A 25,295-nucleotide genomic window follows, 5' to 3' on the forward strand; every position below is an offset into this window, starting at 1 on the left:
ACGAGAAAATGGAATGTTTAGGTGTCCTATCTTCCCCCAACCTACTAAACAAATTTGCTACTCTGGTATAAAAATGTAAAGCTTTAACTATCATATCAACGTTTCGTCTGCCATGCGGTAAGACTTCATCAGGATATAAGAAGAGCAAATATATGTGTTATATGGTCTTGTAGTTTACTACCACTGCTCCCATTGTATGCGTGTGTATTCTTGGGCTGGACAGTTAGCGGTAATTGCTCCAACCTAGTGGTCACTGGTGGGTTGTCTAAAATGCGAGACATATACAGAAAAACAATCACCAACAAAGTTGCATACGTGGTAACCCGTACGCTGGCACGAGGTGTATGAACAGAACACCCGTGTTATAACGAATGTCGTTGGCCTGCCCTGCGAGGATAAATAAGTTACATTTATTCACACCAGCTTTACAGCAGATTTACAAATGTAGGTTTTACTTATATCGTTTACGTATATATATACAAACTTAACCGAATAACACGCCACGGTTTTAAGATTAATTATACTTTACATCTCTCTCGCGCTCTCTAGCGGCTAAACAATACCAAAATAAACAACCGCTAGTAGAAAACGCACAACAAGGAATAGAATACAGAACCCAATATATTTTATTATAACAAACCGAAAATAAAGTAAATATACAACATTTGTGAACAATATAAAAACAAACAAAGTATGACGTGATGAATGAATAATATGACGTCATTTACTTCTTTACTTTTTTCTTTTTATAGCTTTTTTTGATCCTTTGTTTATTTTACGAAGTTTTGTCCGAAAATGGTTTGAACGAAGCTTCTTGTCGGTGGATTGTGACGTAATAGCAGTGACGTCACTCTTTTGTTTCGTGACGTCACTTTTTATTAATTTTGCGTCGTGTGGTTTTATAACTTCAACTTTATCTACTTTTGATGCGTCACCTTTTGGCAGTGCAGTGATGTCATTAACTATACGTGTGACGTCATCAGAGGGTAGGCAGGTAAAAACAGTATTGACACCGATGGTTCTGGTACTTTTGGTAGGTACTTGTGACGTATTCACTCCAACAGACGTCATGTTACTAGAACAACCTGAATCGGTGTTTATGACGTCACAATTCGTTGATCCAGCATCCAAACTTTCCGACCTTTCCGACTTTGAAGGCGATTTCTTTGTCATTTTTGAACTCTTGTTGTTTGTCGAACAATCACTTAGTTGAAGCGTCAACCGCGCTCGCTTCGAACGCGGTGATCCGATTCGCTCCGACCTTCGCGTTCGCTTTACTTCGGGTATTATCACGCCCATAGCGACAGCGATCTCTCGCGCCCCCTCGCGGCCGTGAATTCGCTCACAGTTCAAACACGCGTAGTAAGAATTCTCACAGTCGACATCGTCGTGGCAACCGATGTGTGTACCGAATGATCCGCACAAATCGCATAAAACAACTGCCCATTCGCTTCCCTTAAGGCTGAAACTGTAAAAATATCCACAATTTACAAACCTATTTGCTCAATAAACACAAATAGTAATATCTAGCAGTATTCCATCCAAAGCCCTAACTAAAATAAATACTAAAACATCACAACTCCACAGACTCCAAAACACTTTTTTAAATCAGAGCATATTTTTTAAACTTATTATGTTACTAATACTACAAAAACCAAAGTAAATAAATATGTTCCTTGAAAAAGACAGTCAAAAAATAAACAAAAACAGCACTCAAAATAATAAAATAATCACAAAACAAATTGCTATATATAAAAAACCTAGGTAGTATATATTGAATAACCAACAGAATTTGAACTATCTGTTACATGCTAAACTTTGCCAAGATGCTGTTGCTATGTTGTCACAATAAACCCTACAAACTTACTGCTACAAATAACAGAAAACACAACATACAAAATTTCCCCTCTCTTCTCTTACAAGTTAAACACCAACTAATCTTTACAAGAAGCTACAAATAAACAACTAACGTGCAAAGCTTGCCACTTATGGCATATACAAGCACTGTAATACAATAAACAGTAAACAGCACACCCCTTTTGCCACTTCATAGACACTATACAACAAAATCACACTAACAAACAAAGACATACAAAAAACTTGTATATAAATACAGAACTTACCACTATGCTATACTATACTACAGTAAACAATACACCACTCTCGTTTTTGTTATAGGGAAAAATAAACAACAAACACATAAAAACTTGCTATATAAATTATTTATCTAGTTTATGTGTGGTGCTCTTATTTAAAATATAGTGCAATAAAAAAGTACCACACAGTAACTAGATACACAGGGCAAATATCCCTGTACTGTAGACATGATAACCATAATCATCACACGACTCACTCTCTCCCGTGCGGACACACACAATCCTCCACGTCGCACTCTGCGTGTCGATGCAGAAGATCGGTGAAAGCATCATGCGTCATCTCCCACGCAGCATCACGCTCCGGGATGTGGATCCCCATCCTCCTCATCTCCTCAGTGAAGGTCTCACCATCATTGCAGACAGGGCATCGGAAGAAGTGAAGGCCCGAGGAGTTCGCCTGGGTGAGGGTATGATCATATGATGTGACTTGTTGGTTCTTGTGTGACAGGTAAAGACAGTCGTTCTAACATGAGTGTTACGTTTCATATACAATATACATTGTAACCTGTTTGTTCTTGTGTATAGTAATAACACCTGTGTTTTATGCAGATGAGTTGCCCTGTTATAACAAAAGCATAGACAGGGGTGTCAATTATTTTTTATGAAAAAAGTCACAAAAAATGAGACTAAAATGACAGGCGAAAAAATGATTTTAAAAGTAACCAGCTCTTACATGTTGTTGCACACACACCCTGTGCATCCAAACATCATGACAACATGGGGTTTTAAGGGAGGAAATAGTTTTAACGGAACAGCACACAGGATCCAGACAGACGGGGCAGGTCGTCGTCCCTCCCTCTTTCTCTGCACTTTGCATTGGTCGATGCAACTTACAGAATGAAGGGAATTGGTCGTAAAATTGTGACACAGTTCCTTCAGCACACGGGTGGTGGAATTTCACCTAAAAAAAGGAAGTTAAAAAGTCAAGGTAAAAAATTTAATTAGGATGGTATTCAAGTAAAGGAATTTTTAGCATATGTTTGTTTGGGTAAATATGATTGTGTTTCACACTGTAGAACCTGAAACTCCATAGCATATGGTTAAGTGTTGAGTTATTTACCTTACACAAGCATTTATTAAACTGGGGTAAATTTACCCCTGGGAGTAAATTTCTCCCAGGGGTAAATTTCTTGTATAGTAGGGTGGGGGAAGATGGGACACCTTTAACACATAATATCCAAACATCCTGACTAGGGTTTAAACAAATAATAACGGTCTATTAGAGTCGTGAGGATGCGGTTTTATATTTCTTTGAATGTTTTTTGTTTACTACCATGCGGGCTGAGAAAATAGTATGAAAAGGTGTCCCATCTTCCCCCATCCTACTATATTTAGATGGTAAATGATCTACCAATCACAATCCACATCTGTTTATACAGAAAAATAATCTAGTTGTCGTACTTTACCCCACATTGAAAAACCCGTTGCCAAAAAGCTGGAGCATCCGTCGCAATAAATATAACTGATGTAATTAATTGTTTTCGCTTTTTTATAAATGAGTGCCATGTAACATGGTGGGGGTAAATCTGATAAGCATCTTTGTTAAAGTGGTAAAGCATACAAAAAAGATTAAGAACCAGTGAACCACTGCCTTGCAGGGTGCGAGTCGTGCGACGGCACATCTCAGGGTGCATATTATATAAACACGATAGGTCGATAGCATATATTGTTACATCTGTTACCAGGCATAATGTAAATAACCTTTAAGCGGCTCATCTGGTATAAATGATATCATATGTACAGAATGTTGGAAAACTCACTTTACACCGTGGTACCGCACATCCAATTGAAGCTCCCTTCTTGTGACAGAACGAACATCTCAATCTTGAAGCTCGGTGGTACTCTGAAAAATGGGAAGACTTAATAAGTTCATTTATAGTAGGTTGGGGGAAGTTGGGTCACCATTTCATTATATTTTCTCTTAGGCTGTGTAACTGCATTTTAGGCTGTGTAACTACGTGGTTTTGCGCCAAATACAAAAAAAAACGCTATGCCAATGAAACCAATATTATAGAATAAAAATGTGGTGTATCTAGTATCTACCAAACGGGATGTAATTTTAAATTAATTATTTGTCAAATATTTTATAAAAGGAAATTAATTATTCATTGTTTTCTTCCTGCAATTAATGAGAAGTTTAATCAATTTTAGAAAGCCTTATATTTGCATGAAGTTTAATATTACTGGTGTTGAACCTAAAATTCAAACTAAGTTCTTACGCCTTTTAAATAAACACAAAGTGTAAATATGACATAGAATTATCTCAGTTATCAAATACACATTGTAACGTGTTGCTTTATTATGCTGACTGTCAATTTGCAACATAGGTTTTCATTTTACAACTATTTCTTAAAATATAAATGTGAGAACAAATAAGTGACATAATAATATAGTTAAGAGTCTACAGTTAAGTTAAATACACATTGTTATAATGTATTGAAAAGTTAAATACATGGTAACTTGTAAACGGCACAAGGTGTATGAAACAGAACACCTGTGTTATAACGACTGTCGTAGCCCCAACCCCCAACACAAGCATAAATAAGTTACATTTATTTATTAATGTTTACCTGCTACTATATCTTTGATCCTAAAGCCATAAATTGAACCCTTTTCAGTCGTACAATCAGTTACATCTATAGTTTGGTTGAGACCGCTTGCAAGCAACAAACAGAAGTAATGGAGTTTCATACCTGGGAAAAATAACAAGGTTTCATCTTGCTAATTTATGGTGCTTTAACTTTATATATTTTAGCTCACTCATAGTATTATCACTGATCCTAGATGGCTAGGAACATTGTATAATAAAATAGATAGCAACAATTAACACAAAGTAGTTTGGGCTAAGATAATCCATATTTTCATTATTTTTATTGTCCCATTTTGTAGTAAACAAAGAATATATACAGAGTTTACAAATATAAAACACTTTTTTATATATATTTGTTATATAATTAGGCTATGTGAATGCAGACTTTGATATTCACGATTATAATTACAAACTACTAACCTGAGAAGTTATGCTGTAAGTATTCTCCATGTTTATCCTCACAATCCACAGAAGAATTGCAGAAAATACAACTATCAGGAAGAACAACCTTTTTTATTCGAAGTTGTTTCCACCAGGTTACATTGTAATGTGGGTTAGCGTCAGAAACTTTAGCTGTTTCGGACATTCCTATTTTATAAACCTAGTTGTATACAGCCTGGAATTAAAAGGTATTTTAAATTTCTTAAATCATTTAGAAGAATAAATATAGAGTGGTGCAGTAATAGGTCAACCTTGACATAAATCCTAGGTCCCATGGCATGCCTCACTGTAGGGCCTCACTCATATACAATAGAATGTCCATATACAATGTTGGGTAATGGGGCAACTCTGGTCTAAATCCCAGGTCCCATGGCGTGCCTCACTGTAGGACCTCACCCATATAGAATAGAATGAGCATATACAATGTTGTGGTAATGGGGCAACTCTGGTCTAAATCCCAGGTCCCATGGCGTGCCTCACTGTAGGACCTCACCCATACAGAATAGAATGAGCATATACCATGTTGTGGTAATGGGCCAACTGTGGCATAAATCTTATGCTTTTTGTCACATGACTTTACCCATATGGAATAAAAAGAAAACGACAACAAATATAGTAGAAACTTTTGTGCATAATTACTTTTAAAGGGACTTTGTTAGATTTAAACTGTGTCTGTCAGCAACATTTATAGTGAAATTTGGTTGTTGTACAAATTTCATACACAAATTACAAGGAAAATAAAAGCAAAGAAAAAAATACAAGTCTATCTAATATTAAATAAACAAAAATTAAAAGTTTGCAAGAAGTTTGAAAATAGTTGTTGAATTAATTGTATATATTAATACACATTAGCTTTTCCGTACATGATTTAAGAACAAGACAGTCAACAATTGCTACGTGATTAGAAAGATATGACATTACCCTATTATTTCAGCAAAAAAGAATCTAAATAAACATGACATACATTGGCTGTCATGTGTGTATTGAAACTGACCAGAAAATGTGCGTTTTATGCAACTAAATCAGTATTCTTTAAAAAAATTCATTACCCTACTATTTCAGAAAAATTGACTAATTAAAAATAATACCATTTTAAAAATTACAAATATTACGCAATAACACATGCGTCAGGAGAGGGCGTTAATGGATTTTTCCCTTCCATTAAATCAGTTGGAGGTTGCCCATATTGTTGCATTGAATTAATTAGTTCCATTATTTTTTGAAAACGTTGATTTTTAACTTTTTCAGGGTCCGAGTCTTTTTCCGATTCAAATTCGTGGCAGATTTGCCGCAAAAACGATAATTGTTGTTCGTAATTTGAGCGTACATCAACTGGTAGTTCACTCCCTTTCTTTTCCAGCCATACAGGGTATTCATTACACATCTCCTTCATGGGAGGATACAACATATCTTTAGATAACATAGACTTCATCATGTTTTCCATCATCCCAAGTTCCCCGTCCCCACCTGCCCCCATCATCTCATCGAAGATCTTGTCCAAAGGATCATCCTCCCCGCTCGAAGTTGCATCCGGACCTTTCGATAAAAACTCAAGAGTTTCTTTCATCGCATCTTCGTAGCTCTTGGGAAGATCCTTGCTCCCATCCATCGGAGCAAAAAGAGGGTTGTTCGGATCTAACCCTTTCATCATCTCTTTCTGGAACGCTCGCATTTGTGCAGCTTGTTCAGGGTCACCACCTGCATTGCCCGTTAACTCGTTTATTGACTTCATCCATTCTTCCTCAAATAATTTCCCCATTTCATCCGGAGCAACTTTTGTCTTCCCGCTTCCCCCTTGCTTCAATGCATCCCCATCTTTATTAGAAGTCCCAGCAGCTTCTACAGCTTCATCCTTTACAGGCTTTGCTGCAGGTGGTTTATTCTCATTCAATGAAACTGCTTCGAAATCATTTAATGCATCATCAAGCAAATTATCTAAATCAGCGTCCATTACAAATATTGTCTCCCTTTAAAAATAAAACAAAAACTGTAAGGTATGCATGTTTACTCTTTAGTTCATATTTTAGGCAATACGTTACGAATATAATTTGGATTTAGTGGGGTATTCTCCGCTAGCACCAAGAGTTAAAAAACGCAACAACAAACATAAATAACAAGATAAACGGTAATTAATAAACAAGAGTCATGTACTACCTATTAATGCAAATTTCTACGACCTAAACTTTGGAATCTTGCGCTTCTGCTTAAAAACAAAATTGATACGCATGAGCTGTTTTAACCGAACATGGATATCTAATGTCTGTTTATTACAGAGCGACTTATGACTTTTGGATGGTTTGGTCATTTATATCCTCGTGGGTGGGAACTTGAATGACTTATTCATGGTTGCCGCTCCCATTATTAAAGTTTATACGTTATGACATGGGTTCCTGGGCTTGAGTAGAAAAAAAAGAGTAACAAAAACAGATCAAAGATATACTGTGGGGTGAGATGGCCCATGTTTTCGTCTCATTTTCGCTGTCGTATTCGAAGAGACAAATAAACCTATGTAATAGTACTGTCGGGTTTCTTATCCATTGGCCAAGATTGTGTAGCACGGCTTATAATGGGTATAATAGGGTGGGAGAAGACGGGACACATTTAGCTCATAATATCCAAATATCGTGATCGTATTTTAACAATTAACAGCGGTCTATGGAAGTCGTGAGAATACGGTTTTAAAATGTTTCCAATGTTTTTGTTTACTACCGAACAGAGTCGTATAAACACCGAGTAGTCCAACTGCGTCTATGTGTGTCCAAAATAGAGCAAAAGTGGTGACTTTGCCAATGGGTTTAAACGAACTTGTTAAGTTTTGTTTGTGTTTTCCTATTGTGGGGAGGTGTAAAACAGCTTCTATTTACCTTACCAAACATTTTTTAGAAAAAATGTATAAATTTAGCCGCATTAAATGGCTAAAATGTCGCAAATCAACCGCTTCTAATTCTAATTTTTGACTTTTTTTGACACAGAAAACAAATAACACATGTTTTTTACATTTTTCAACCTTTAAATTTGTTTTGAGGCCCAAGTTTTTCTGTAATTTACCGAAAAACATACATTTTCCCTATACCTACTGTGTTATTTTGGACCCAAATTGCCGTTCAATTTGTGTTTTACGTAACAATGGGTTGGACTACTCGGTATTTCTATGGCTCTGCTACCGAATAGGATGAGAAAATCGAATAAAAAGGTGACCCATCTTCCCCCCCTCATTTAAATTCTAAATCATTTAAATTCTATTTTTAGTTAATTCAATCTTTACCTTTATTGAATCAAGGTTTGTAAACACACGCATAGGTTGTTTTAGATACAGTACTGTTGGGTAAGATGGGATACCGTTAACACATAATACCCCATATTTTCTAATCGTGTTTTAACAATTAACAACACTATTTTACAGTCGTGTGGATACGGTTACATAATTTTGTAAATATGCGTTGTTTACTACCAAATGAAACACCTTTTGAATGAATGAATGAATGAATGAATGAATGAATGAATGAATGAATGAATGAATGAATGTAACTTACTTTTTCCTCGCGTGGCCGGAAAACGACAGTCGTTATCACACGGGTTTTAAGAGCTTACGAGTTATTTTATGTATGGCTGATAATTTGGACAACCCATTAGTGGCCACTGGGTCGGAGCAATTGTCGTTAAGCGTCTTGCCCAAGGACACACACGCCCACAATGGTAGCAGCGACGAGCCTTTTTACAGTTGACTTTTCAACCATGTTAATTTTGTTCAGTTTTTTACTCCAGGTTTTAAAGCACCCTACATGTTATTAGCGTTGAAACATAATCAACTATAGAGATAGCCGGCTAGGTCCATGCAAAATTCATGAAGAGAAAACGGCCCACCCAGCGCGCAGGCAAATCTGACAAAACGAATCTGATGCAGCCGTTCGTTAAAACGCCATTTATCGATCGAATGTGTGGAGATATTTAGTGCAAGCAATGCGGAAAAATCGTTCACGCCTTTGAGTATGTGTAGCTAATGTGTGGGATACGGCACGCTACGTTAAGTTCGGTTAAGCTCAAGTTACGTCATCAGGGCTATGAGTAAGCGGTGCCAAAGTTTAATGAGGTGAAATGAATAAATAGAAATAAATAATACTACGAGTGTAGCAATGGACTAATACGACACCCATGTTAAGAATACACCCAGCAATACGACACCATGGTGTATTAGAAGAGACCCATGTTTTAACACGACAGTGAGCATGAGGTGTATAAATACACCATGTGTGTCTAGTGCATAAGAAGACACCCATGTTATAACTCGACAGTGAGCATGGGGTATATAAATACACCATGTGGGTCTTGTGTATAAGAAACACCCATGTTATAACTCGACAGTGAGCATGAAGTGTATAAATAGTTCGACAGAAAACAGGAGGTGCAAATCAAAATAAACCAACACCGAAAGCAGAATGTATGCTGTTAACGTCAAGATATAAATATGCATTACAGAGTTAGTATAGACCGGGACTCACAGTAGATTCGAATTTAAACCCAATGTATTCGAACGAGGGAACGGTGTACGAAGGGAGCGGGGAATCGCCGCAAAAGGAATGGTCCAACTTTCTATACACGATAAAAGCTGAGGCCTTGCTACACGAGTAAGATATGACGTATTATATGTATACATGACGTAGTATGTGACGTATTTTAAGATCTAGTATATAACATAAATTATAATTTGTTTTTTCAAATACACAAGCCGGTATCGAAGAACAGGTTCATTAAAATATAGCAAAGAAAATGAAATTAGCAGCAACGTGTTAAAAACATGCTATGTATAAAACCTATTCAGTTTGACGTAGTATATGACGTCATATAAATGACGTAACCATAAAAACAAACGGCTTATACATATTCTGCTTATCAGCGAGTTTTCAGAATACTTTATAACCACGAATAAAATATTAATAAACCAGAAACCGTAATAAGGCCATACTGTACACACAGCACATACGTGTTCCAATGTTATGGGTTTATACATTAGGGTGGGGGAAGATGGGACACCTTATACCTCTATTTTCTCGCCCCATTTACTAGCAAACAAAGAACATTCAAAGAATTATAAAACTATATCCTCACGACTTCCATAAAAAAGTGTTAATTGTTTAAAACACGATCAGTATATTTTGATATTATGTGCTAAAGTGCCCCGTCTCCCCCACTCTACCATATAACAATCTGAACCCCTCTATAGTTATGCATGTATCAAGAAATAAACACTTTTCTTAAGCTTTGAGGGAAAAGGGGGCCCTGAATCTACTGTTAGTTAGTTTTGTATTTTAAGCTATACAATATAAGTACGAGCCTTGTGTTCTCTATTTAGGATTAATGGCATACAGCTAGGCACGTCACACTGCCAGGACTGTAGGCCTAAGTTTGGTAATTACACCACGAACGCTATATAGTATTGTGGGGTAAGATGGGATACCGTTAGCCCGTATTGCCCCATATTTTCAAATTATGTTTTTTAACAATTAAAACGCACGTTTAGAGTCGCTGGACTATGGTTATAAAACTTTTTTACCAAATGGGATGGAAAAAAATATGTGTTATATACCCCCAACCTACTATATCAATATAAATTATACTTTTTTTAGAATGTATTGTTTCATTGTATTTTTTATAAATAAAACACTACATAAATGTCTTTAACTTCATGTAAGTTATAAATAACCCACTTTTATGACCGTATGCCATATTACTTTAATTAATTAATTATATTAATTAATGTTGCTAATTAATTAATTAAACCCTAATTAAACAAGACAGGAACGACTACAACAATTATGGGTCCACCTACGTAACAATGAACCAGAACTTCTTGATACTTTCGAATTCTTCCTGGACAATGCGGTTCGAGAAATTGACGTCATAAGGGGAGATAAAGACGTCGCTCTAAAAAGGTGAGATGTTGTTTTTGCTGGTTGTTCTAACAATATAAAATAGTATAGTGGCTATTTTAGCGTTCGTCAATAAATGACAATAAATATTCTAGCTATTTTAACAGTAGTAAATAAGTGTGTGAATGCAAACAAATGACGAGGCAACGACAGCTGTTATACCAAGGGTGTTCTGTTTCATACACCTCGTGCCAGTTTACAGTCACCACGTATATAACTTATTTATCCTCGCATAACGGGTCAATGACTGTAGTTATAACACTGGTGTTCCGTTTTATACAACTCATGCTCGCTTACGAGTTACCACGTATATATAACTTTTGGGTGATTCACATCTTAATACTATAAACCTTAACCAGCAAAGAACACAGCGAACGGGAGGTGCAGCATATTTTCTTCGACGTTGAAAGAATATTAGAGGAAGAAAGATCCCGCATAAAAGCAGAGGTGACAATTTTAATGGAATGAGAATCCTGAATTGTTTTAGCCAAATATTTCCTGATAAGTTAGTTTGTCAGCCATATATTATATTATGTGAAATCTATAGAAAATCAATCACACATAAAGTTATATTACGTGGTAACTCTTAAGAAGGCATGAGATGTATGAAACAAAACACCCGTGTTATACTGACGGTCGTTGCCCCGCCACGTGAGAATAAATAAGTTTTATTCATTTATTCATTTTTTTTACTGCAGCATAGATAAGTATCGCTACAAAGTAATTTGAATCCTAGGTATAGAAAGTTATCAGTAACAACATTGTTATGGTCCCTTGTCGAACTACAGTCCCACGTCACATTTAACCTCATTATTACGTCACAACCCGACCATGTACGAGACTTTGCTAACTGTGGCGGTTTCTTATTTGAAATTTCTCGAATCAATATTTCGATTTGTTTATGACGTCATTAATCTTAACAATTCGTGTTCGAAAATCGATTCTAGTACGAAGTTCGCTATCGCGCCGAACTCGAGAGGCAAATCCACGGAAAACAACAAGAGCTCGATGGCGTCGTCATGCGGAAGAAGGACCTTGAGCGACAGCTAGCGGTTTTAAATTCGAGCGAACGAAAACGAAGCGAAAGTTTGCGAAGTTTAAGCGGCTTGGTGAAAGATCTGAGTTGCAAGGAGACGGAATTAAGACAGGACAATGATAGTTTGCAGCAGGTAATGTAATTGTAATTACATAATCTTAGCGTGGATTTAGGTCCAGGACCTTTTGGTTCTTTAACACACGCCCAAATTCGAACTTAGGATCCTTGGTTCTCAAACTCATACGTGGATTTGAACCTATCCCGGATTCCCCTCAACTTATTCCTCAACGCTGGTCTGTGTACAAACAAAACGCGAATGCTGTATAAACCGACCTTATTGCAAAACAAACATAAATGATAAATATATATATAGTAAGGTGGGGGAAGATGGGACATCTTTAGCACATAATATCAAAATATCCTGACCGTGTTTTAAACAATTAACAACGGTCAATTGGAGTCGTAGGGATATAGTTTCATAATTATTTGAATGTTCATTGTTTACTACTAAATGGGTCGAGAAAACCGAGTTAAAAGGTGTCCCATCTTCCCCCACACCACTGTATACATAAACCGAGAAATATTTGTTTACATTTATTCAGGAGAACCAACGCTTACAAATGCAGCTCTCGCAATCCATGGATAGTTTGCAGCGGACACAAGAACTTTGCGTTCGGCTGCAAGAAAAAGCAGAATCGGATAAAAAAGAAATATTTCTCGAATACGAATCGGCGATTGCACAAAAAGACGAACAAACAAGAGAAACTGTAAAGTTGGAACTGGAGCTTGAAAACCTTAAGTAAGAGATAAATTTTTAAAAGCGGGCTTGAGGTGTCGTCTAAAGGTGGCTGCACAGTGTACACAGTATCTGGTATGCGAAGTCGTATGCTAACCCGTGTCCAATTGCGGAAGCGAAATCCGGACAAAACGGACGAATTCCGGGTAGTGTGTACAGCCATTGTCGGACAAAAGAAACAATCACCCACAAACTCATACGTGATAACTTGCTGACACGAAGTGTATATAAAACAGAACACCCATGTTATAATGACTGTCATATATTGTTCCGCCACGAGAGTATAAATTAAGTTACGTTTATTCATAGATTTCGAAAGGTACAAGCACAAAATAGCGTTTTTGATTCTAGTTCTTACTTTCCGACGCAGATTCTACGCCATACCAAAAATATATGAACAGAAAGAATTCTTTAACTTTTGTGTAACATTCGTTTTTATTTCTAGAGTCAAGTTGGACGAAGTTGGTCAAACGACACATTCGCCTTACCACGTGAGTAAAACAACTTAGATTTGTCCTCGCATGGCGGGAAACGGCAGTCGTTATAACACAGATGTTCTGTTTCATACACCTCGTGCCAGGTTACTATGTATGTTGCTTTGTGCCGTTAAGTGTTTTGACCAAGGACACATATGGCCACATTACTAGCAGTGACAAACCTTGAACCCGATACCTCCAGGCCAGAGCCAGGCCCGCTATAACCACTATGCTGCCAGGGACAAATAAATATCCACAAACGACGAATGTATCATGTAGTTTAGACTTTAGAAGGTAAAGTGTAACGATTTGTAATAACGACAAATAAAAGGCATTGTCGACTTACATTATACACCAGGTTTATGTATATACACCTTCATACTGTTGTTGTATATAGACATTATAAACAGCTGCACTACGGTGCATATATAACAAACACATATATAGTCTTCGCGTATATACACAGCTTACTAAACTCATATGCAGTTTTCTACTTAGTAACATTCCCACCAAAACTGATATACACTTAAAGTTATAAATATTACCTACAGCTCTCACATAACTAACACAACGTAAAACCTACGCCCGATTTAAAACCAAACGTCCTTCTGTGTCTGCTTCAAGCTTTTCCTCACAAGACACTGATTGCTTTCAGTGCTGCCAGACAAAAAAACTCAAATAAAGACGTCAATAAATGACGTCACAAGTTTTTATTTTGCTTCTGTGTCCAAAAAAAAATTGCAAAAAATACAAAATATCACGATAATGACGTCATGATTACAGGCGCGATTAAGCGCGCGAGCCACCGAATGTGAATGGGAACAACCGAACTACGAAACAGTAGTAGCGAAGACGCCAGATCGAATCTTTAAAGTGATCCTGGTGGGTGATTCGAACGTGGGCAAGAGTAGCGCGATTCAACGATTCTGTTTCAATACTTTCTCAGAAGATAGGAGACCCACGTTAGGTAAGAACCGTCTGTTACCATTTAAACAGGAGTACGAGAAGTGTTATAGGAGTTGCGGGGTGCTATATCATTAAAACTGGTTAGGTCTACTATATATATAAGCAATTCTAGTTTGGGGTTCAAGAATTAGTTGGTGTTCTGTGCGTTAACACTAGACGGGAACACCTATTATTGTCGGAGTCGTTATGAGAAGATCTCCCACCCATTACTATTGTCCTACATAGGACTTCGACCATATAGAATAGAGCACGCTATAGTTTTTGGTAACGGACTTAGTCTGGTCTAAATCCCAAGTCCCTGACATGTTTCCCGAAGACCTCAGCCATATAGAAAACGTTATTAATTACGTCACACCTAGTGACGTCATTGATTTGTTTTCCCAGACATCACGTACCAGATGAAAACGATTGTGACGGCCCAGGGCGTAACATCGCTACAGATCTGGGACTCAGCGGGCCAGGAAAGATTCCGTAGCGTTCCCCGACTTTATTTCAGGAAAGCCGACGGCGTGATGCTCCTCTATGACGTCACAAACGAAACGAGTTTAAAGAACGTTCGCAGTTGGATAAGTAACATAAAGGTTTGTGACGTCATAAGGTTTTGGGAATATGGGCGTAACCGCTGTTGTTTGAATTTTCAAGAAATCTGGGGCGACATTGTTGAAATGTAATTACATAACACCAGCGTAAAAGCTGTTGTTAAAATGGTTTGCCAAAGTATATGTTTGGGGTAACATGCCACCACAAGACACCCCTACGTGGCGCCTATGGTTGGGTATCTCTGTTGGTTGCATAAATAATGACTTCTCGCGTCAGGAATCGGCGGGAAACAACGCGGTGATCATGTTGCTTGGAAACAAGGTGGATAAGCAGAGAACTGTCACATGGGAGGAGGGACACGCGGTGGCGCTACAGTGCAAAGCGGTTTTCCTGGAAATCAGCGCCAAAAGTGGTGAAAACGTTCCTCAGGCCTTTGAGGCTTTAACCAGGTTAAATGTGACGTAATAACGCCCCATATTGACGTCATAAATAATTAAACAATCAAATATTTTAGAATATTAAAGGAGCGTGAAGAAGGAGATATGGGCATACCGCCCTCTACCGGAACGCCGTTGGGAGAAACAATCGAAGTGACGTCGAATAATCGAACAAAGAAGATTCGGTGTTGCTCGACTTGATTGTTCTTCAATAATGCTTCCATTGTTACATAATAAACACTTTATTACGTCATCGTGAAAACTAGTGCAAAATAAAGTGTCCGCTTGGTTGAATTTCTTTGCGAATGAATATAAAATCTGATGACGTCATTACTACGCCATTAACAGTGACGTAACACCTTGCTTCTACTTCTCTCATTTCTCGTTGAGTTTTTCCAAAAGTTTAAAAATGGCGTCGAGTTTTCTGTCGGTTGTTTCAGTCTGTTGAAAATAAATAAAATTGATCTGACTTAAGATTACCTAAAAACTTATATATCTTCGCTTGACGGACCAACAGCAGTCGTTACAACACGTGTGTTCTGTTCCATATACACCTTGTGCTCCCTTACGAGTCACCACGTATGTAACTTATCCTCGCGTGGCGGGGCAACGACGGTCGTTATAACACGGGTGTTCTGTTTCGTAGACCTCGTGCCCGCTTACAAGTTACACACACGTGTCCTTGGGCAAGACACTTATAACGGCAATTACTTTAACCCAGTGGTCACTAATGGATTGTCTAAAACTTTCAGCCATTCAGAAAAAAATCACCCACATCGTAGGCAAATAAATAACAAGCTGTTTCAGAAAACAAAAGTAAATTGCCGACAACAACAGTTTTTTATATATTAAACTTTTATAGATAAGTACATTAATTACTAGTAAGATGCCTAAGCTCAACTATGTCAAATGTAGTTAAATTCTAATCACTTACGTACCCATTTTTCAAGACGTAAAAGACGACCTCCAGTGGTTAACCTCTGCCGATCGTTGACTGGAGAATTACTCCCTAGCTCGCCTAGTGATAAAAAAAACACTCGTGTTATAACGACGGTCGTTTGTTGTGTCACATAAATAAGTTACATTCATTAAGGTTATGAAGAACTGATAAATTTTGATGGTAAATTTTGTATGAAATGAATCACCCCTAAAGTTACATACGTGTTAACTTGTAAGCGGGCACGAAGTGTATGGAACAGAACCATCGTGTTATAACAACTGTTTTTCAAGCAGTATTATATAGTTGAGAATCATCCAACTTGTAATGACACTATAACTTGGCCAGATTCATTGCATTTATCAAAAACTAACATCCTTTATAATATAACTAACCTGCTGTGAATTGGCAGTCAGTAAACGACGAAGGTTTCCCCAACGTGAGATCCAACCTTCGCTGGAGCTCCTTTATTCTCATCATGACGTTTGCGTGACCTTGTGAATATTGTTCCACCACGTCACGTACGTCATATGGCTTCCGAGATCGCTGTGTGACGTCACATGTTACGTCATATATTACGCCATAAGTTACGTCATATCTATTACGCCACGAGTTACGTCATATATTACGTCACAAGCTACGTCATGGATAGTAAACACCGTAAAATAATTTTACCTGAAACCTTTTCTTCGCAAGAAAGTAAATAAGTCGTCTTGTTGCGCGGACGACGTTCTTATAAGATTCGGGCATTCTGTAATGAATTGCACAGATATGAATAAATGGAACATATTTATTATCGCCTGGCGGAGCAGTGTTAGTCGTTGCAACATGTGTGTTCTGTTCCATCACCTCGTGCCCGTTCACGAGTTACCACGTATGTAACTTGATCGCATCGCGGGGTAAAGGCAGTCGTTTATAACACGGGTTTTCGTTTTGCACTTTCTTATATTTGGTAAACTATTCATGGTTTTTTACATCACATTATGTAACCTGATTATATATCGGTACGTCATGGGTTCGTCATGACTCGTCATAGCTACGTCACTCACCCATCTGCGGGGTTTTCATCAACGTCGATCCCGATTTCGAACGGAATCGACTGCGATTTATCTTCCTTACTCAATGGCGGCCTCGTGCGGAATATTGGAATATCTAAATGCAACCGTGAGAGGGCGCAACGAGATTTTTTTGTTGTATTTGGCCTTGGCTGTGTTTCTTCGATAAATACGTCATCACAATTTGTGACGTCACTGTTGCGATGGTTACCAGCTATCTTGAACAACCTCCACGTAGCGGAACAATTGGTGCCGACGGAAGTTGCGTAACAACGCCATCTAGAGGATTATAAAGAACAATTAGTTTGGCACCAAGAATCCTCTGGTACATTGCATATTAGGCTGGTGGGAAGTGTTGTCGGTTGGCAGTTAGGGGTTGGTGGTTATTTTCCGCTGTTAGATAGCATAGGGAGATTCTTCACTAGCACACATTGTTTAATTTGTAATTTTGAATAAACATAGAAATAAATGAGTAAATCTATCTTGCTCTATCTTCGCGTGGCCGGTTAAAGGTTAGAGTTTGGTGGGTAGAAGTTGGATTATTAGTTTAACACAAACTATTAAAAGTATAAAACACTAACTCTTACGTTGCTTGAATTAAAGCAGCAGCCGCCGGTATTTGTCGGTTAAATTGTTTTTGTCTCTGTTTCTGCTGGACTTTTAAAGCGAACCCGGATCCTAAAATCCCCTAAAGCAAGAAATATAAGTGAAAGTCTGAACTAATATCTCAGTTTAAGGGAAAAAGGATATTTTTACATATACTATGTTGGGGTAAGATGGTTTATGTTTTCATTCTCTCTTATCTTCACATTTTGTAGATAAAAAGATTATTTACAGAATTATATAACCGTATCCTTCCCGCTTTAAAAGAGCGCGGTTGATTGTTTAAAACACCATCGGGAAGTATAGGATTTAAGAGCTAACGGTATCCCATCTTACCCCGCCCTACTACATGTAACAAGGTTATTTAGACTTACAGCTGGAAGCGCGAAAAAAGAAATCGCGAAAATGGAGAAGCATGACGCAATCACTTTGCCCAACCACGTGATCGGCACGTGATCACCGTAGCCAATCGTAGTAACTGTGACCTGAAATATACATGATTAGTTTTGTGACGTAAGAGAGTTGATTATGACGTTATAATACTTACCACACCCCACCATAAAGCATCGGCGTAACTCCGGAATTTACCAGTAGGGGAAGTACCGTTCTTAAAAGATTCTATAAAATTACAACAATTAATCAATTAACTTCTTTAATTTTTTTACAAGTTATAATTCTACATAGTTAGCAAGACATAAATTTATACAGAGTTTGTGCTTTTAAATTTATACAGTAGGGTGGGGGAAGATGGGACACCTTCTAGCTTTATTTTCTCGTTCCATTGAGTAGTAAACAAAGAACATTCAAAGAATTATAAGACTATCACAACGACTAACAACGGTCTTTGGAATCACAATTCTAAAGACCGTTGTTAATAATTAAAACACGATCAGAATATTTAGATAATATGTGCTAAAGGTGTCCCATATTCCCCGACCCCACTATATGTTGTAACTATAACAGTATAGATTGACATAGATAGGTGATCTTATAATAAAAGGTCTTGCACGCCGCCAAAGCAAAACCTTATGCAACTCACATGTGCAAAAAAAACGACACTGTTTAAAACCATGCCAAAACCGTTGCAGTGAGATTCGAACCCTGTATCACAAAAGCACACAAAAAAACGACTAACGTTTATACAAACCCAACGATCCACTACCGTGAGATTCGAACCCAGTACCATATATTCAAATTACCTGGTGCCGGTTTCTCCGCCAGATATACGAAGTAAGATGAAAATATAAGAGCAAGAAACCCAATGTATAAAGTGGTGATTAACTCTTGTCGGTGAATGTAAACGACGCTACCTGGTTTAATGTATCAACTTTGAAATTGGTATTTTGTATGTAGCTTGTTTATCCTTGCATGGTTATAACACGGGTGTTTTGTTTCATACACCTCGTACTTGTTTAGATACCATGTATGTAACTTTATGGAGAATTATATACAGAAGAACAATCACTTACAAAGTTACATACGTGGTAACTTGTAAGCAGGCACGATGTGTATGAACCGGAACACCCGTGTTATTACGGCTGTCGTTGCCCCGCCATGCGAGGATTAATATAAGTTACATTCGTGGTATAACTCGTTAAAGGACACGACGTGTATGAAACAGAACACCTGTGTTATAACGACTGTTGTTGCCCCGCCATTCGAGGATAAATAAGTTAAATTCATTCACAAAGTTGCATACTCCCAAAGGATAAAAGTTATTTAATAACTTATAACAAGATAAAACATAACTATGACCAAACTTACCCAACAGCCGCCATGTTCCTCCTTGTCGATCAACATGTAACATACGTAATATCTGGAGAAATCGGATGCCTCTGTGACGTAATAAAGAACGATTATCAATTTAAATTGTTTGAGAAAAAAATATTTTTATTAAATTTAATTTGCCGTCTTTCTTTTTTTACAAATTTTGTTTTCTGTATGAAGCTGGTCAAACTACCTCATATTAATGACGTCATTGTGACGTACCTGATAGCAGAGGCAGCGAAAACGTTCCCATTTCTCCCGACGAGCAATATAACAACAGATGCGCTAACCACCATAAGGTCTAAAAATTAACATCCGTTAGTGGGCGCTATACACATTATGAATTGTTTAAACAATGACGTATACTTATGACGTACCTATGACGCAAATTGGTTTCCTGGCGAATCGAAGTCGACCAAGGCAACCCCTGTATTTACCAATGCTCCCTGCTGACCACAAGCGGACAAAATATTCGATGGTGAAAACAACGACGAGAATTGCTTCCTGGGAAAAAAGAGTAAACGAAGAAAATTTAAATGAATGAATGTAACTTGTTAAACTTCGCGTGACGAGGCAATGACAACCATTAACACGGGTGTTGTGTTTTATACACCTCGTGCCCGCTTACAAGTTACCACGTATGAAACTTTTTGAGCAATTGCCGATAACTGTCTTGCTCAAGGACACATAAAAGTCCAAAAGCTTAACAGCGTCGAGCCTCGAGGCGGAACCTTCTGGACTAGAGGTAGACGCGCTAATCAATAAAAAGCCAGCGCTAAGCACACAGCATAAAATAAAGCAATTCCATGAAATATTATTGTGTATGTTTTAATATAATAGGATTTTTATTGACCACTGGGTTGGAAAATTGTCAGAATTGAGTATGAGTAAACCAATACGTCACAATACCCACCATGACTAACAATGGCTTCACATTATTACGTTCTTGCCCCTCGATTGTTGACAGGACACTGAATATCAAACATATCAGAACCATCATGAATCTACAATAATAATTATATTGTGACGTATATGAAACACGCTTATGACGTCACCATCAATTAATAATGCTCTATATGAGGTTTAATAATTGAGTATTGATTTATATATTTCCCCATTGTTACGACACGATAGTCGATTATAATCAAAGATAGAATACTGTTACGTAATAGAGAATATTTTAGTAAGGAATAAAAGCTGTTTTATTATAGCAGGTTGGAGTAAGACGAACAAAGAATATTTGCAAAATTATAAAACCGTATCTTCACGACTCCTATAGACCGTTGTTAATTGCTTAAAACAGGATCAGTGTATTTGGATATTATGTGCTAAAGGTGTCCCGCCTTACTCCACCCCACTATACGTTTTTATATATAATTAATATAATAATCACTCACACTAAGACGTGATAAACGAAACATTTGACTCCAGTTGGACGTTCAAGGAAATTATAAGCTTGTTGTTGAAAATGACGGTGTTTTGTTTTAGTTTCTTTCAAATCTTTAATTGCTTTTAACGTTCTTGCGTCCGGTCCGATCATGGCTGATAAAGTAGATTGCCGATACGGGTTCCTATGTAAAGAGGTTGTTATTATATGTAACTTGTTTAATATCATATAGTTCTGTTTCATGCAATTATGTCCGCTTACGAGAAACACCTGTAACTTATTTATCCTCGCGCGACAGGGAAACGACAGTGATTATAACACGGATGTTCTGTTCCATACACCTCGTGCTTGCTTACAAATTACCAAGTATGTAACCAACTTTGGAAGTGATTAATTTTTTTGGACTGACAAATATCTACATGGTACAGGGCGTTGTTATTCCATGTAATTTGTTTAATATTATGGGAGTGATCTGTTTCATACAACTGGTACTTATAAAATATTAGGAAAGTGGGGGAAGGTGGGACACCTTTAGCATACAATGTCCAAATATCCCGATCGGTTTAAACAATTAACAACGGTCTATAGGAGTCGTGGGGATACGATTTTATAATTATTTAATTGTTCTTCGTTTACTACCAAATTGGACGAAAAATATAGAATGAAAAGTTGTCTCATCTTTCCCCACCCTACTGTATACAAGTTACCACGTATGATACTTTGATGAGATTTATTTTTTATGGGTTGACTAAGACATACATTGGACTGTAAATGTAAATTATTTATTCTCAAATGACAGAGCAACGACAGTCGTTAGAACACGCATGTTCTGTTTCATAAACCTCGTGCCCGTTAAGAGTTACCACGTATTTAACTTGCGGGGACAGTAACAAAATATACAACTTTTTAAAAAAACTTTGTTTGAAACAAAATAAGTTAAAAACCATGAGAAAAAAAGTTCCTTTTGTCATATTACAGAGTTATTTAACATTAACCAATGCGGTTACTGTAGGTCTATTATTTGAGTATATACGTTTGTATTTAAGTTTTAAAGCCCGAATGTACATAGTTCGATTCCCGGTAAAGGTAGCGCCTCCACAATGCAGAAGATTTATAAATAATTGAGCAAAATCTTTCCTTACTTTGTTTGACGACTAATTAAACATGTGGTTTAATTAATTCAATTAGTTGAGCTCTAATTTGAAACATACGTAATCTTGAACTAAACCTGGATATAATTTAACTCTTATTTAATCATTTGTTTACAATAACAAAAGTCATATTAGTTAACACATGGCCTACTAAAGATATCTTTAGTAGGCCATAGTTAACACAGCGAAGAAAGCAAAACAACATTCGATATAACACATAAATTAAAAGTATTTGTTGAAAACGTGACAACATTTAAACATTGATGTGTTTTGAACCAACAGCGCTTCTATATGTTATAATACTTCGGTTATTTATGAGAAACTGTAATAATGGAAACTTAAGTTTTGTTTCAACTTTGGTATCTATTTATACTCGTATGCTGCAAGCTGTTATATATTAGTTGATTGCGTGCCATTTGGCAGTTGGTTTGTAATATTACACTGGCATGCGTTTGTATAACATGAGATATAATACAGACCTAAGCGTATTTGAAACTAGCTCTATGCGTATATGCTGAAGTGTTATATACACATGATAAACTTGAAAATGTAATTAGGATTTGTGGTGCATAAATCTACATATTATAACTCTTTCTATAGTATATGGTTGCATGCGTCCGGTATGCTGAAATATAGGCATATGTAGTGTAGGGAAAGATGGGACACCTTTTCATTCTATTTTCTTGTCCTATTTGGACAATATGTCCCACCTTACCCCACAGTAATATCCATATTTTAAACGTGAAAAAATAATTAGGATATTAGTATATGTAATACGTATCATAACCCTTTCTATATGACTCCTATTCGCGGTGTATACTGAAATACATGCATATAGTAAGATGGGGATGGGGAAGACGGGACACCTTTACCAGATATTAAAAAAATATCCTGATCGTGTTTTAAACAATTAACAACGGTCTATGGAAGTCGTGAGGATACGGTTTTATAATTCTTTGGATGTTTTTTGTTTACTACCAAATAGGACCTGAAAATAGAGTGAAATGTGTCCCATCTTCCCCGCCGTACCGTACAACATACATTAGAATCCTTTCTATACTAGCTATAATATAGAATGCAATCCTTTCTATAATAGCTGTAATATAGACGCGCGTTTGCAGAAATATAAACATGTTATACCTGGAAACTAATTAAAAACTAACTATATTGTAACACTGTCTATATCTATGCTATATGCTGTAAACTGAAACTTTAGCTTTAAAACACTCACTGCTTATTACGTTTGCTAGGAGAGATTGGACTTGACCTTAAATAAATAAATAAACCTGCCTGCAGCCGAACATATGTCCTATGTCTGCCACGTCATAGAATCAATTGTTACATCACAAAGAAGCTTAAAGAGGATTGACTGTGATCTGCAAAACGCAATCTTAGTTTTGCAAACGCTTCGAAAATCGACCGCGCGATTCCAGCCTATGACGTAATAAATCATAGAAGTATAGTAATTGTCGGCTCACACTATATAGGCTCTTGCGCGTTGTAATTACGCGACAGGTTTAACGCGACGCTTTTTCTCTCTGCAGACCAGATCCAAATATGCATTATGAATAATGAATTACAGTGTTGCCAGATTTAAAATTAATTCCTTAATTTCAAAATGGTCAAGTCACAGAAGCGGCGAAATTAAAGTTGGAATTATGATTGGCAACACTGCGAAATATCTGCGAAAAAGTAGCTGGAAACACTGGAAATTAAACAAGAGCTCACCGACAAAGTCTGTAGTTAACCGAAAAACTCTGATCATCTGGTTTTTGTTCTGTTTTATGACGTGACAATGAATCGGGTGAGCATGGGTCAAAATGAATAAAAGGAATTTCTTCAGGAATTCCGGTCGAAAAATCTTTCTGCGAAAAAATAATTAAAAAATAATACAAAACAAACAAACAATTTTTACGTATTCTAAATTTATACGATTTCCAGCCTTTTACACAAAACGAACTGGTAAAAAATATATTTGATGTTCTTTAATATACAAAGTTGTCGCAGCATAAAAATGTAAGACTTTGTTGCAGTGTTACGTCATTGAATTATATATTAGAGAAATAGACCTACCCCATTTTTTGTATACGATCCAGTGACGTCATTTCTCCCGTAAGTTCCGCTAGGTGCGCTGTTGTACGGACGCAACAACGTGTTTTTTCCTGTCGACGTCACTTTGGAACTTCTTCTCGAATTTTGAACGCTGTAGTTAGATTCAGGTATATTGGTACTGTACACTCCTGATAAGTGCTTTTCCCTATTTAGGGGACTCCCTCTCCTTACGTCACTTGTCCACGCGTCCCACGTAGGGGAGTCCCCGACGGAGCGTGAGAATCTAGGTCTGCCACTCATTACAAGTTAAAGCATTATCTAAAAAAAGATAAAATCCGAATACTATGGTTCTGGTAGAGTTGCTTATAACGAAGGCAGGCTGATACATGTTTATATGATCGATATATCTCTTTGTGTAGCGACAAAACAGAATATGAACAAACATATCGCGCAAGCTGATTCGAATGGTTTAAAACGTAGCGCAGCTGCTTCAAAGCGACGTATATTCACCACCACTTTCACCACAAAGAGAATGCCAAGCGACCTCAAGTACATCGGCCTGGACTATATATAACTTACGTCGTAGTTGGTACAGCTACATATACTTACACACGAATGGTAGCGATTGTCTTCAATAAAGCAACATTGAAGACATTAAACCCCGAATAACTAAAATAAGGTTAACCGAAATTTCATATTTTTAATAATTTGCATTTTTTTTTTTTTTAATTTGGACGTTTTTTACATTTTTTTGCCGGCCGTTTTAAATAAATGTCAAACTACATGGTTAACCCAACATTTTAAATAAAAATAGATTCCCGTAGCTTCTTTTTGTCGTAATGTCTTTTTAATATCCTTGCAAGCCTTCACAAATATTCCAGTTCATAAATTAATTTATGCGTATTTAACGACGTTTGTTATTTATATATGGTGGGATGGGACACCTTTAGCACACAATATTTAAATATCCTAATCGTG

The 25,295-nt window shown here is 37.0% G+C and overlaps 4 protein-coding genes across 6 annotated transcripts; 1 reads left to right on the forward strand and 3 right to left on the reverse strand.

Annotated features, from left to right (window-relative positions):
• Nucleotides 1-603: 603 nt before the first annotated feature.
• Nucleotides 604-5,364, reverse strand: LOC149740879 (E3 ubiquitin-protein ligase PHF7-like). The gene is made up of 6 exons (XM_089873022.1): nucleotides 5,167-5,364; nucleotides 4,727-4,849; nucleotides 3,917-3,999; nucleotides 2,830-3,057; nucleotides 2,354-2,553; nucleotides 604-1,468 (listed from the first exon to the last, which is right to left on the reverse strand). The coding sequence occupies exons 1-6, from the start codon at nucleotides 5,330-5,332 to the stop codon at nucleotides 733-735; spliced, it is 1,536 nt and encodes a 511-aa protein (XP_089729148.1). The 5' UTR covers nucleotides 5,333-5,364; the 3' UTR covers nucleotides 604-732.
• Nucleotides 5,363-11,101, reverse strand: LOC149740880 (peroxisomal biogenesis factor 19-like). Its single transcript, XM_089873028.1, has 2 exons — nucleotides 11,015-11,101; nucleotides 5,363-7,154 (listed from the first exon to the last, which is right to left on the reverse strand). Exon 2 carries the CDS (start codon nucleotides 7,136-7,138, stop codon nucleotides 6,296-6,298), a length of 843 nt encoding a protein of 280 aa, XP_089729154.1. The 5' UTR covers nucleotides 7,139-7,154; nucleotides 11,015-11,101; the 3' UTR covers nucleotides 5,363-6,295.
• Nucleotides 9,535-15,659, forward strand: LOC149740881 (uncharacterized). The gene is made up of 10 exons (XM_089873024.1): nucleotides 9,535-9,812; nucleotides 10,980-11,117; nucleotides 11,474-11,561; nucleotides 12,062-12,283; nucleotides 12,753-12,949; nucleotides 13,392-13,437; nucleotides 14,206-14,389; nucleotides 14,773-14,969; nucleotides 15,205-15,377; nucleotides 15,443-15,659. Exons 1-10 carry the CDS (start codon nucleotides 9,709-9,711, stop codon nucleotides 15,564-15,566), a joined length of 1,473 nt encoding a protein of 490 aa, XP_089729150.1. The 5' UTR covers nucleotides 9,535-9,708; the 3' UTR covers nucleotides 15,567-15,659.
• On the reverse strand, nucleotides 15,589-25,011 carry LOC149740882 (potassium voltage-gated channel subfamily KQT member 1-like). Of its 3 annotated transcripts, XM_089873018.1 has the most exons (16): nucleotides 24,339-25,011; nucleotides 23,994-24,130; nucleotides 21,125-21,298; nucleotides 20,641-20,731; nucleotides 20,105-20,231; nucleotides 19,950-20,028; nucleotides 19,725-19,795; nucleotides 19,160-19,270; nucleotides 18,508-18,578; nucleotides 18,335-18,445; nucleotides 17,945-18,045; nucleotides 17,352-17,636; nucleotides 16,978-17,053; nucleotides 16,698-16,848; nucleotides 16,304-16,383; nucleotides 15,589-15,806 (listed from the first exon to the last, which is right to left on the reverse strand). In XM_089873018.1, the coding sequence occupies exons 1-16, from the start codon at nucleotides 24,615-24,617 to the stop codon at nucleotides 15,741-15,743; spliced, it is 2,010 nt and encodes a 669-aa protein (XP_089729144.1). In that variant the 5' UTR covers nucleotides 24,618-25,011; the 3' UTR covers nucleotides 15,589-15,740. The 3 variants fall into 3 exon arrangements, with proteins under 3 accessions (XP_089729144.1, XP_089729145.1, XP_089729146.1); XM_089873019.1 differs by lacking the exons at nucleotides 23,994-24,130; nucleotides 24,339-25,011 and adding an exon at nucleotides 22,257-22,372; XM_089873020.1 differs by lacking the exons at nucleotides 23,994-24,130; nucleotides 24,339-25,011 and adding an exon at nucleotides 22,148-22,332.
• Nucleotides 25,012-25,295: the final 284 nt, after the last annotated feature.

The sequence above is a fragment of the Ciona robusta genome, chromosome 2 (assembly GCF_009617815.1).
Source record: "Ciona robusta chromosome 2, ASM961781v2".
In the NCBI taxonomy this organism is placed as follows: domain Eukaryota; kingdom Metazoa; phylum Chordata; class Ascidiacea; order Phlebobranchia; family Cionidae; genus Ciona; species Ciona robusta.